This window comes from Platichthys flesus, chromosome 2, assembly GCF_949316205.1.
Source record: "Platichthys flesus chromosome 2, fPlaFle2.1, whole genome shotgun sequence".
In the NCBI taxonomy this organism is placed as follows: Eukaryota; Metazoa; Chordata; class Actinopteri; order Pleuronectiformes; family Pleuronectidae; genus Platichthys; species Platichthys flesus.
In genome coordinates, this window is record NC_084946.1 from 25,470,044 (window position 1) to 25,485,008 (window position 14,965).

The following is a 14,965-nucleotide window of genomic DNA, read 5'->3' on the forward strand; positions in this document are numbered from 1 at the left end:
TTGCAACTCACCTTGAATACCTTCATGGGTGGGGTTTATATGTGCATCCCAGCTGAAGCAAATGAAGGATCAGTATAGAGTTCCCAAAGGCTTAATAATGTTTCAACTCAACTTTAGGACAAAAAGCTTTAAAAACAACAATATTATATAGGGGTTGAATAATTGTGACATGGCTATCTTAACAAAATATACTGCTACACACAAATACTACATAATGCATTTTCTGTGTTGATTTTCTTTATCACTCAACTCATAAAGAAGTCATCCGAAGCAGAATCTTGATCAAAGAACAAGATTCTGTCTACTTTAATTGATAAATCCTTAAAATCTTTGGGGGGTTGAATATTTCTGATTGCAACTGTATATATATATATATATATATATATGAACTTTGTCCTTTTCACAGAGTCCGTTTCAGAGAGGTAAAAGTAGTTTTTCTGATTTCTAAATCTGAAAATATCCTTTTACATCATAATAAAATAACCTTTTATATTATAATAAAATAACCAGTTCTGAGCAGCAACGGTTATTAAATCTGTTATTTTAACGACTAACAAACTTCAGTGAGTCTTTGAGAACAACTGAGGATCTTTAACTTCCAGTTCCCAGTTCTCGTTCCTCTTCATCTTCTTCATCACATTAATGTCTTATTAATACATGTTACTGACTTGACTTGATCTTGAGTCCTTGTGTTCTATCGTTGCTGATCCAGGATCGTGCTCTTGAATTATGATTACAATATGTTGATTAACAGAAACCACGATTACTGATCAAATCTCTATTATTGCAATTATCGCTGCAGATCTCATCCTCCCTGTTAGTTTTTTCTTTTGTATAAATACTCTAAACCAGAGGTCTTCAACAGGGGGTCCGCAGAGGTACTGCAGGGGGGGTCGCGACATTTTTGGTTGAGACAATTTTAATATTTTTTATAATTTTTCCAACCAATTTTTTCACCACAAATTTAAATGACTTTAAATTGCATCCAACATATTATGAGGCTGATATGACCCTATGCCTGACAACCTCTATCTGTCCAAGGTTAGATAAGTTGTGTGATACCCATCAGGGTCCGACATCTCACTAATGTGGGAGTATGTGTGCCCTCCACAGATGGCTTGAGGATTCACTGTCTCTTCTACATGTATGTTTAAAATAAAAACATAAATCTGTGAATTACTTTAATAGCTCAGTGTTGTTTGCAAGATGTATGTTTATAAATGGCAGTGGCATGGCCACCCTGTACCTTGCATGTTTAAATTAAAAACATGAACATATGAACCCGTGTAATATTGAATGCACAATAACAGGGTAGCTATGTTTATATATGGCACTAGACCACGTTTAATGTAAAACACAATTTTATAGAATATATATAGTAGTGGGTCCCTGCTCCATCTCTCCAGCAGTTTGGGGGTCCTTGGCCTGAAAAACGTTGAAGAACCCTGCTCTAAACATTAAGGCATCTCTCCCTTTATGCTACAAAATGTCTTTTCTCATTAAGGCTGTAAATAAAGTTGGGGAAAGTACAAGTACCCAAAACCTGTCCTGAGTTGACCAGATTCTGACTTATAACTGTTGAAATTAAAGAATAAAAGCTACAACAAGAAAAACCTAACTGTGTAAATATAAAAACAATATTTAATTCTTATTTTAACTCTCGAGGGCGTGTGTGTGTGTGTGCGTGTGTGTGTGTGTGTGTGTGTGTATGTTGGTGGGTGTGTGGGTGTAAGTGTCCATGGTTTTGTTGCTCTCCTGTGCAACCATCAAATGCAACTTGAGGCAATACCCTACACACTCTCATGCACACACACATTCACACACACACTCACACACATGCACGCACGCACACACACACACATACACGCACACTCACACACGCCTATCTCTGACTGAAACAAACAAAACAACCAAACACACGCTCTCTCTATCACCATCCGGTTGCTTTCTGCCGTAACGAGGTGCAATCAACACGCAACGCTGACCAACACACACTCACACACTCACAAACACACACAACCACTCGCACACACATACCCATTCACACACACACACACACACACACACACACACACACACACTGAGGCTGGTTGAAGGATGAAGTCAGCCTCTGATTGCAGAAGAGTTACAGTATGTTGACTTGTTCCTCTTAGTGTGTACGTGTGTGTGTGTGTGTGTTGTGTGTGTGTGTGTGTGTGTGTTTGTGTGTTGACCTCATACTTCTGTCAGATGCACAAAGTTTTTGCTTAAGTTGTGAATAACTTAAAGGAAATCAGACATTTTTCTTACTAATTCTGATTTCCACTTCTTTTTTTTAATGTTTTCTTAATGATATGAATTCAGAATGTTAGGTATAAATCGTGTTATAAAATAAACCAAACATATTCTCACTGGGTGATGGTGATTAACTCCTGGGTAATTTTCTGGACATTTGTTTTTTTCTTTTTAAAAGCAAGAATATATTTTATTACCTAATTAACTAATTTAAAAAAAATACAAATTTTCACTTTATAACATTTATGCTTTATAATTATCTGACGAGTTCATGTGCTGGAATTACTCTTCATAGAAACACACGTGTCACATTTCTTTAAATAACATATGGAGGTGATGACAATGCGATGCTTTGATTGACAACTGCAGAAACCTATTCTTAGTAATGTGGTTCACCGACTTTCTAAAAACTAAATGACTACTTCCCAGAAGTGAAGCCAAAGAGTTTCAATCACCACCTGGTGGCTGGTTGCAGTATAGGTTAAAAGTCCAGCCTTCTCCATGTTAATGGTCGGGACATGGAGCAGACTAAAAGGCCAAAGTACAAGTTAAAGAAATTACTCAAATAGGTGTTTTGTAAATTTTCTTGTTTGGTTTGGTTTTTGATTATATAAAAATAGGATGAAATGTCTTGATTGACAGCTTAGATTGACTTGTGATTGGTCGGCCTTGTGTGTCAGCAGGTCTTCACTATATGGAGCCGCCCCCAGATCCCAGTCATAGATCAAAGTCTCTGGTATGATAAACAACTAACAGGTTCAGTGCCGTCAGGGCAAATATGTCCAGAGGGCAGTTTTATAATAAACATATAAATTATTATTATTCCAATATATACATGCATGCCTTTCGGATCTTTTATGATGCAACACACACACAATCACCAACAACACACACACACACACACACACACACACACACACACACACACACACACACACACATACACACACTGGTGATTCATCAGGGCCAGAAAGTCAGAAGCAGTTGATCTAAAACCTGTTTTTCAAACTTTACATTTAGTTTTATCAGCTTCATATAAAGCTTATCATAAATCTCCTGCTGATGTTCAGGAAATTGATCAGTGATTATCGATTATTGCTGTTCAAAGTCAGTGTTTCTGTCAAAGGAATTTGACGTAGGAAGCAGAGCAGTTTCCTGCCACCAGAGGGAGACAAACACCAGCAGCACTCGTCTCGGATTCGTTTGTTTACATGTTAAATATTTGGTGACAGTATTTTATCAAACTCTCTGAATAGGACCTGGGGTTTTGGTGCAAGATGCAAAAACAAAGGCATTCATTTACTAGACACATTCTTTTATTTACCAAAAAGAAATGTTTGAAGAAGAGTTCTGGCTGCTGTGTCTCAGACAAACTGTAATTTACGAATGTACAGTAACAGCGACACGCTAAAAGACCAAAGAAGAGAAAAGGATCAAACACAGAGTTACAGTCAAAACCAGAGGAAATGAAAGTCTGTATAACATTCTCCAGGTTTCTGATTCCGACCGTTCAAATGTGATAAAGTGATTATCCAAGGTGAAGTCGTCAAGGTGACATATAGACTGAGAATAGGTCTGAGACTGTGCTACACAAGAAGCTGCTTGTTGTGTACTCATGTCAACGACCCCCCCCCCCCCCCTCCATAGGTAACAGGTCTCTGTCCACCTCTCTGTGCCATGACCAGCCTCCGTCACATGTTCCCAGCACTGTCCCTCTGATTAAAAGTTAGCTGTCCACATGACACACACACACACACACACAGGGAGAGAAGTGCATAGATATGCTTACTAGGCCTTTACATTTACCCTAACTTTACCCTAAGCACAATTCACATCTGACCCCTGACCTTAACTGGGACCTCAGAAATTAAGCTTTGCTTCATTAGGACCAGGTTTTTGGTCCCCATGACGTCCACTGGTCCTGACAAGCTCAGTATTTAAATGGGAAAAGTTCAGAAAGAGGCAACAAAATGAGAACACAGACACACACTAACACACCTTATTCTACTAAGTGAAGACCCCCTGAGGCATAATTCATTCCTTGAACTTATCCATCACCACCATATGCTTTACCCTCCTTCTAACTTATTCTATAAAGTCTGTGTTTTAACCAGTCCTCAGAAAGATATAACAACAAGTAAAGACACACACACAAACACAAACACACACACACACAAACACACACGCACACAATCAGCAGTTGATAGTCTTTTTCATTTAGCGGGGGACAGAAATGATTGGTCACATTTCTCTGACCCTTCAAACAAAATCAGTGCCGACCTGCTGCTCATTAACCAAACACATGTGAGGAATGAAAATACGCACAAGGACACGTGAACACAAAAACAATTACTCAACACACACATTTACCAATTTTAGAGCCGAGCATCTTAAAACTTGAAGAATGAAGTGATCATTTTACAGCCTCTACCTTTTATTAGATTGAGAGGAGCTGTAGGTGACTGAAGTTGTTTTTAATAGTGAAATCTCAAGAGCTTCATTTTGCTGAGTGAAGCTTCAGTTTTCCAGATGTCGTCTGTCTCTGTGTCACTGAAAGAAACAACACAAACCCTCAATCTGTGATGACGCTCGGCAGAGACACAATCAGTCAATCCCGAAAGAATAACAATCAGCCCACAACTCTAGATGAAAATTTCTATATTGTCAAAATTTCTGTCTAAGCTACAAATATCACGCAGGCATTCATACACAGAAAATAAAGATAAACAACATGGCAGCTCCCCAAAAGTGAAGCCAAATTATGTGGATTGCCCCCTGGTGGCTGGCAGCAGAATAGATATTATCTCAAAGATGGTTTGTGTCGTTGTAGGTTTTTCTTATCACATCGATGTTTGTTCAAGTGTGGGTTTTTCCACTGAGTTTGATGTCACATGTTATGATTGACAGCTGAGATTGCCTCGCTATTGGTTTAGTGCATGTAAAAGCAGGACCTCGATACCATGTCTCCGCTCTTTGATCAGAACCTCGCAGATCACAGGACGAATGGGGGCTTGTTGGCAGTTCATCCTCCAGTTATTGACATGTTTCAGTCTGAGTTGGACGAGCTAGCGGCTGTTCACAGGACCTCGCTGCTCTCATGGCTGAAGTAAATCGGTTTTCTTCCACATGCTACCACCAGCCTGTGACGGGTCACAGACCGAACTCATAGAGGTGAAGAATGAACAGCATCCACCTATAATAGGTCAGTCGGGTCCAAAAAATGCCAAAGACGCTAATGACATTTTAACGGACGCGGTTAGATTGTTCACTATTCGACAAAAGGTAAGGGAATGCAGGAATGTTGAGCATTCAGCCGAGGGTTAAACACACAGAGGCAGCAGCTTCCAGAACAGAGCGCAGCAGAGAAATCCTGGAGTATATCGGTGAATTCAACATGTGATGGGAAAGGTTTTAGTCTGATGACACAGATTTGTCTATGACAGGAAGAAAAGATAATTCAACACTGATCAGATTTCAGCTGCCAAATTTCACGACTGAGTGACTCCACGCAGAACCAATAAGGCCGGGTCCAAAACTCACTGCAGTTTAGTTGAAATAGCTGCACTTTTATTATAATGTTTATTCATTTTGGCCAAAGCTTTTATCCAAAGCAAATGATAAAGATCTTTAAACATGTCCACTTTGTATAGAATAGACGACAGACACCAGCAAGGGGCCCCAAGATGTAAACAGGGTCAATTAGATGTGCAGTTAAATTCTCGACCTATAAATCCTAATTGAGCCTTTTGTTGTGCTTAGGACCAAATGAGCTAAATGCTAATATAAGCATGCTACCATGCTACACTATTGTTAATTTAAATCATTGACAAGTTCGTGTTAACCATTTAAATATAAGAAGATCTAATGTGAGACGCAGCAACAGGACCGGCATTGACAAATCAGAAGTTTGGCAAGACCCTGGCTAAGTTTATGCCTTTTTACCAGAACTCGGGTCATTTGCCGGAATGTTGGTCCACAGGAAGCGTCAGTTAAAACAGGAAGTGACAATAAGGCTGTAATTTGTTAAGACATTTTATATTTCATTAGGCTAAAGTTAAGATTTTGCTGTAATTATTAGGGTTAGGGGTTAGGGTTACAATTTAGATTTGTCCCTTTTGTTCTGTGTCTTATTTGGTTTTGTCACACCAGTTTGAGATCACACACACACGCACAGACACACACAACGCACAACTTAACCATTGCCGTGTCGATTTAAAAGACTGCATAAAGAACTCTGACAGTGATTCTGTGATGTCACAGGAATTAATGTCACAAAAATATATACATTAGTGCAGAATGTATACACAGATATTTATTCTGTGTAATGTGAGAAAGTTTCTTCAATAAATCCCAAAAAATCTGTGTGTGTGTCTCTAACCACCAGCTGTGCTCTGCTCATCAATCTACTAACCAGTTTCCACATGGCTCCTGTTAACACACACACACTCACACACACTCACACACACAACACACACAACTCACACATTGCACGTGTCGATCTCAAAGATAAGAAACTGACATTAATCCATCATATTTTCTTTTGTTACAATATAATTTTCTCATGAAATCTTGTGTCTTCAAAATTTGACTCGCTCTTGTCGTTTCAAAACTGAAACAAACTTCATTCCTGCCTCAGAAATGTGTGTGTTGCTGGATTCTGCAGAAACAAGCCTCAGTCAGAGAGTGAAGAGGGAAGAGTGAGAGCTTCGCCTCCTGCCCGGTTTGTCCCTGATGCGTCCGACTCCGGGACGACTCTGGTTCCTGTCCATCAGTCCCATGAGTCTCATTAGAGCAGCAGCTGATTAGAGCAGGGCAGCATGTGAGGTGTGTTACCGGTCATGAGACACAACATGGCTGCTTGTTTAACGGCCGCATCTCTGCTCTGATTGGTCGCGACAAAGTTCAGACGGACGAATTTACCCAAAACTGATTTTGAAACAATTTCAATTTGCGAGAGGTTTCTTCAAATTAAAGACGATGTTAGAGGCTCGTTTGGATCTCGAGAGTTGGCGACGCGTTCATTCAGGTGGTTGGAATTATAAGTGAATTTAGAACCAGTGACGTGTTAATGCTGTTACGAGCTAACGACGAACCTCAGAGTGATAGTAGAGAAGTAATCCAGAGAATAAACCGTGTGTAAAACACCAAAGAAATAGTTTCTCTTATTTACGTCACAGAAAAAAACAAATATAAAACAGTTAATAATTAAGTAATGTTTGCAATCTGTGGCCTTATCCACTAAACACATACAACAACAGCATGGAAATGCATCAACTAATTCTTCTAAAAAAAGTCTCACCTAACTGTCAAGGTGAGAGGAGTCCGTGATAAATATGAACCTACAGGATAAATACACATAATCATAGTTAGGTACCTTTGAGTCTGTTTCGTGAGCGAGTAGAAAAGACTGATCTGAGCTCAGCTTTTCAAACCGTGACCTCAGAAGTTTGTTTGTCTGTGTTGTGTTCACTTTTTTCCACATCATGTAGAGAACACTGCAGGCTAGGTATGCCAGTGTATATGTTTCGTCCTATAACTATCAATCTATGTGAAGTCTTACTTATCAGTGCGTGTTTATGTGTGTCTGTGTGTGTGTGTGTGTGCGTGTGTGTGTGTGTGTGTCTGTGTGTGTGCATTAACACTGAAGTAAAGTCACGGTACTGTCAGTGGCGTGGGCGTGACACACACCAGACTCTGCTAACACACATAAGAAATTCGGTTTAGAAAGGAATCCCAACACACACACACACACAGACAGACACACATTTCCACTACACTGCGGCTCCATTGGCTGCAGCTGATGAATGGACGAGTTGTTAACCAATCAGAAGCATGTGACCAGTAAATATCTGGGCCGATCAGCATCAGCTGTCCGCACTTTGACTTCTCCTCCGTCACACACACACCCACACTCACTCAGTGAACGAGGCTCGTCTCTGAAACACACTCACACAGTAGTTCTGCTTTATTTTCATCCGCCGCAGCTTCCTCATCATCATCTTCATCATCACCATCATCCTCATCAGTTGTCTGCCAGTCATCCATCATGCACAGCAAGGATCAGATCAGGTAAGAAAAATCTGTTTTATAACTAATTCATGTTTTTATGGTTGTTTGTTACTTAACCTAAATCTGTGGCTTGTGACTCTTTGAAATCTGTGAAGGTTTCAAGTCAAAAGTTTTCTTTTATCTGAGGCCGCAAAAATTATTCAGAAAACCACAAAGAGAAAGTTTGAAAAATGATTTATATAACATATTTATATAAATAATATAAATTTTCTGTGACTCGTGCTGCCTGCCAGCCTGGGACCCTTCAGCTGTGTCTCGTGACTCCACCGAACATCTCTGACTCCTTATGCAACAACCTGGAGCTTTCACTGTAATCTAGTTTCATGAACAAACAAAAGAGTTTTTACATGAATGTGCAATGACAGAAATATAAGATGAAGGGGAACAAGTGAGTAACAATTAACAATCTAACTTACCCTAACCCTAATTTCACTTCTACATCAATATAGAATTCATGATAGAATATGTAATTATTCAGGTATTTAATGTTATCCTTACATAATGTGTAACGTATGTTTTCTAATCTAAGGTGACTAAAGATGCATGTTTCTATACAATTAAAGCATCTTTACTATCCATATCGAAATATCTCCCTATGGTAAATAATACGTGGGTGTTGTTTTGTTTAAGATTGATTTAAATAAAATCTTTGGATCGCTCAAGGAAGAAGAGGAGGCTGACATTCATTTTAACTCCACCACATTCTGCAGAAATGTAAACACACATTATTCTCCAATAAAACATTGATTTGTTATGTTTTTGTAACTTTCCAAGAAATCAAAAAGTCTGGTGCTATATCATGCAAAATGTAAAAAATGCTTTTTATGGATGCTTCATTTAAGCTGCATCACTGTAAAGGTTTTGAACCGGATCTGATTATTATCAATCAAATTCATCTCAAAACACAATGGATACAGAATCACCAGCAGCCTGATGCATCCCAATAAATGACTTCTTAAGTAATAATTAGTCGTCCTCTCTGATCCTTGTGCACAGTCATGATGAATACCAGAAGACAGCTGACTGGTTGATGTCTCAGACCAAGCATCGCCCCCAGGTGGCGATTATCTGTGGGTCTGGACTGGGGATGCTCGCTGACACGCTCAAGTGTCAGGACTCCTTCGCTTATTCTGACATCCCAGGCTTCCCTCAGAGCACAGGTACCCTGCACACACAGCTTCACTTATTCGATACTGCTGTTACTAATTATGAGACTGTGGTTTGCTGTAATTCAAAGCAATGCAAAGATGACTTTTACAGATTCATGCACATGTCATTTATGTGATGATTTTGTAACAGTGATTGTGTTGGATTAAAAAAAAACTTCCTTAAAGAGCCATTATTGATGGGTTTGTTTCCCAACATCTTTTACTATGAATTTATTATTTCACCATTTCTGATGTTTATTTGATTATTTATCGATTTATTAATGGATTTTTTTTTGTTTTCAATATGTTTTAATTACATTTTCTTGTGCTGAATAGTTTTATCCAATTTCTTCTAATAACTGTTTCCTAACAGTAATTTATGAATAAGATTATGCCTTTTCTTATGATGTAATTATAAATCTGGGCACACACAGCTCTGCTCATAGGCAGCCCGCCAGAATACTGAAAATCATCTGAGCGGCCCGATAAATGATTGATTGGAAAAACTTTAAATTAAAAAGACGACGGTCAACATGGGGTTAAAATCGATCTTAATATGTAGTTGCCTGCTCATCGTTACTGAAGTCATGAAACGATTAAACTGATTAAAGCATGTTTAGAAATTGTTAGGATGTGTTAGCCTAGCTTAGCACAAAGACAGGGAATGGAGGGAAACTGCTAGCCTAGATCCAAATTATAAAAAAAACTAAATCCAGTTTATAACAACTCTATAACTGATTGATTTAACTTTTGATTTATGTGTAAACCTCGTGCATTGATTTCACTTCATCCTGACTGTGTCCAGTTCAGGGTCACGCAGGTCGACTGGTGTTCGGGGAGCTGAAGGGGAAGACGTGTGTGTGCATGCAGGGTCGCTTCCACATGTATGAGGGACACTCACTCGCCAAGGTACACACACACACACACACAAATACAACCATGCTACAGGCCCCTTGTGAGAAGCACATTAACCACATAACCACATTACTTAACTCCTAAACCTGGAAATATCCGAGACGCCTTCGAAGCAGCGAGAGCCGGACAATATCCTCACTTTATGCAATTTTCACTCTCAGAAACTACAACTCAGTTTTATCCGACTAATGAGCTCAAAGTTCAGTGTTTCAAAGTTGTGTGATTGTTTTCATCACGCTTCTTTGTTTGGAAACACACACTGTTGTTTACCAACTACTAACGAAGGGGAAATCTATTTTTATGAAACTGCACACGAGTACACCATTTCAAGGTTTTCCCGCGTTCACGGTTACAAAACAATGACACACTCAAATAAAAAATTACCACTATTGGGAAACACACACACACACACACACACACACTTACAGTCAGCTGATAAAGAAGCTCAGTCACGCAGCCTTAGTACAACACACGACTTTAATGAGCAGCATGAGACTGAGACACAATGCTGCTATTGTTTCCTTCTATATAACACACACACACACACACACACACACACGGAGTGGCGCTGTACATATGCTTCCTCACAACAAAACTGCTGAATAGACACTATGTAAATCAGTGCTGATGAACAGGAAACAGATCCTTTATCAGCTGCTAAAATGACTGAGTAAGAAGAAATGATTGACTGAGATTGTTTTTACATCTTAAAACATGATTCCAACGTTATTTGACAAGACACATGAACTCTATGCAACTTTTCTTGTCCACAAAAAAAAACTTTGAATTTAAAAGTGTCTCACTGATGTGTCTTTAACTTTAAACTTGAGACCTGTCCCGTGATGACGCCTGTTTGCTGTGTCCCCTGTCAGACAACGTTTCCCGTCCGGGTCTTCAAGCTGTTGGGGGTGGAGACTCTGATCGTGACGAACGCAGCCGGCTCATTGGCTGATGGTTTCCATCCTGGTGACATCATGATCATCAAAGACCACGTTAACTTCCCAGGATTGGTCGGCCTGAACCCGCTCTCTGGACCCAACGACGACAAGTGAGACACAATTTCATGGGTTTTGTGTTTGTTTATTTGTTTTTCCATCTTTTGCACATTTTAAATGTATCGTTTCCTATTGCTTTTGTGTTTGAAATAAGTTGCCATGTTTTGTTGTTGTTGACAGTTCGGTGTCCGTCGCTGATCATGTTTGTGTTGTTGTTGACAGGTTCGGCCCCCGGTTCCCAGCCATGTCAAGTTGCTATGACAAAGACCTGCGTTGTCTGGCACTGGACATCGCCAAGCAGCAGGGCGTGTCCGGCTTCATGCAGGAGGGCGTGTACGCCATGGTGGGGGGGCCCAACTTTGAGAGCATCGCCGAGGCCAGGCTACTGCATCGGCTGGGGGTGGATGCTGTTGGTACGACACACACACACACACACACACACAAAACACAGCCTGAGGTCCTGTTAGTGCCCCCTAGAGGATGCAATGTTCGTTACAGCCACAATATGAGACTCCTGAGCACTTGTCTATTTATCTATTGATCACATTTCCCACACAGTTGAATCCATACTGTTGTTACCTGTTTGATAACAACAGTATTTAACCAAACTGTCAGATGACAGGCTGGGGCATAGTGGCCTAGGGGGTAGAGTGGTCGTTCTCCAACAAGAAGGTTGACGGTTCAATCCCCATTTTCCCCTATCCGCATTCCGAAGTGTCCTTTGCAAGATACTGAACCCCTAAAAATGGCCCCTCATAAATGTTGAGTGTACTAATTGTAATTCACTTTGGACAAAAGCGTCAGCTGACATGTAATGTTATGTAATGACTCTCAAGGTCCTGGAGGCCCAGGTACCATTTCCTCTGATTAACACTCATCGGGCAAGAGAACACTCGTTTTTTGAGAATCACTTGTAACTTAAATCCACTTGTTGAAATTCTTATCAGTGTTTTTCTTCTTTCTTTGAAGCAATATCCTGCAGCAGCTTCTGCCCAGAGCTGCTTCTATTAAAAAATAAATCAAGACATTCAAACAACTGCTGACAAAAGCAACACATGAGTGTCTGATGTTGTTGAGTTGCTGACGTCATCATTTTATAATCCAACTGATCATTTTACCATTGGCTCTAAGTAGAAGCTTCTTATGTGATCTTGTCAAATGTTATTCTTGTCACTTGCAAACTTGTAAGTTCAATACTTTTTAGACTATTCATTCATTATTATGATGATTTAAAAATATGCCATCATCAGTATTGATATTGTCATCAGAGCTGACCTGAGCTTTTCCATTGGTACAGGTATGAGTACAGCTGCTGAGGTGGTCGTGGCCACTCACTGCGGTCTGAGAGTCTTTGGTCTTTCTCTGATCACCAACAAGGTAAATGCACAGTTCACACGGATCAATGCATCGATCAGTTACATTGGTTTATTGGATTGATGAATTCTGATCAAGCTACAGGATACAACTGATCAATACAGCTGATAAACTGAATATGCAGAGGTCGATCATTCCATTGGTTTTACTTATTGATTGTTTATGTCGGATGGTCAGTCGATCGATTTATTTATTTACTGATTGATCTGTATTAAAGGACAGAGGGGTTAATGATTGATTGATTGATTGATTGATTGATTGATTGAGTGATTGAGTGATTGATTGATTGATCTGTGCCAGGTGGTGAAGAGCTACGAGGACTCTGAGAGCGTGAACCATGATGGCGTCCTGGAGGTCGGCCGGCTGCGTTCCCTCACCGTCCAGCAGCTGGTGACTGAACTGATCAGCAGGATCGAGATCAATAACAACGACGACTCCAAAAATGCTGTCTGAACACACACACACACACACACACACACAAACACACTCACGTATTGTGTATATATTTATTGTATTTACAATATTTTTTAGAGCTTCCTGCTGTTTGTTTTTGTCATACATATTTTTTATTATTTTCTGTCATAAAAAATGTATTTATATCAACACAGTGCCTAATAATGCTTTATCTGAATGTAAGTATTAATTTAAGATATTTTTAACCCAAAGATTAATATTACAACCATCACTGTGTCTGATGGTGCTTGAATTCAAAAATAATATATGAGACAAAGATTGTTTTTGTGTTCTTTTGGTCATTGTTCCTGTTGAATTATGGAACCTTATTTTGTAAAAATCACAAATTTATTGATCCATGTTAATCTGATTAAAATATTTCCCGCCACATCCTCGGTTTCCTGTTTGTGTTGATCATCGAAACATTCAGTTCACATGTTCTAGGCAAAGACTATAAATATACCAATTGGCATATTCTTGATGTTGTGTATTTATATCTGCTTGAATATTGCACTTCAACTCAACTGATCAGCTAAAGGTACATTTAAAAAAAGAAAAGGGCTATTCAAACTTTCTTGTGTCTAATTTCAGAAACCCTAACCCCAACCCTCCTGCTGTTAATACGACAGCAGGAGTTGTATTAGTTAATACAACTCCTGCTGTCTTTAACTGCTATTTACTACATTAAGTTACTTCCCATTAAGTATTTTTGCACTCACATATCCACCGTTGTATACTGTGTACTACATATTGAGTACTTATTTTAACTTCAGCTCTGCTGGTAGGCAACAGCAATAAGGGCGGAACAAGCTTGAAACACAGATCACAGAAATCCTCTGGCCATTGGTTTCCCAGTTCTCCCAGTCCCACAGAAACCACCTCCTCCAAAGGATGCAGCCCCTGGATTGAGATACAGTTTATGGTTCATGCCAAACCAAAGTACAACATAAATTTAGATTAACGAGAAGTGAGCTACAGCAAAGAACAAAGGTACCATTCATGTCTAGACTACTAAATGTCAACGTAATCTAATCAATAGTTGCAGAGATGTGTCACTCAAGTTCATAAACATAATCTCTTTTGCATTGTTTGGAAACACAGATAACTTTTATTCCAGAAGACTGAATCTGTGGATTTTCCTCAAATAGTTTGTTAAAACAGAAATATCAAAAACAGATTTATCAAAATACACAAGCATGCAAACCCCTTGTAATGCACAAAATGGTTCACAACGCCCTCTCCTTTGATGATATAGAGCCGGAGCCTTTATGTTATCAAAGGTGCCTTCCTCATTCATGAGAGCTGGATTCCAAGACGCACCCACGACTCTGGCTTGTTCCTGTGGAACACAACCTGGGTCCTCAGCATCAGAGGTTTCAGAGTCAGAATCAAGACTGAGAATTGCCTCCTCAATTTCCCTCATCCTGTTCTTCATACCTGGCTGTTGTGATGTGGGTGCTGAACAAAACACATAAGTGATAAGTTATATCTGTGGCCTGGTGTACAAAGGTATGTATAGACCTGTCAGTTGTGCCAGGTCATGGTTATGTTTGAGTCACACAATGTGGCAGAACATATGTTCTTGCAAAAAAATTTCCAAGGGTGTTGGCAGAAACAGATATCCTTTGGACTTTACTGATTATGGAAATTATAATGAAACTCAGTTTGAACTTTTGAAGTGATATAATACGATAAAAGGTCTGGTATAGGTCAACATTTTTCATTATATTGTCTTTC

At 39.4% G+C, this 14,965-nt stretch overlaps 1 protein-coding gene across 1 annotated transcript; it reads left to right on the plus strand.

Moving 5' to 3' along the window:
* Nucleotides 1-8,166: 8,166 nt before the first annotated feature.
* On the plus strand, nt 8,167-13,604 carry pnp4a (purine nucleoside phosphorylase 4a). Its single transcript, XM_062408363.1, has 7 exons — nt 8,167-8,343; nt 9,340-9,503; nt 10,297-10,400; nt 11,279-11,454; nt 11,624-11,814; nt 12,699-12,778; nt 13,076-13,604. The coding sequence occupies exons 1-7, from the start codon at nt 8,321-8,323 to the stop codon at nt 13,226-13,228; spliced, it is 891 nt and encodes a 296-aa protein (XP_062264347.1). The 5' UTR covers nt 8,167-8,320; the 3' UTR covers nt 13,229-13,604.
* Nucleotides 13,605-14,965: the final 1,361 nt, after the last annotated feature.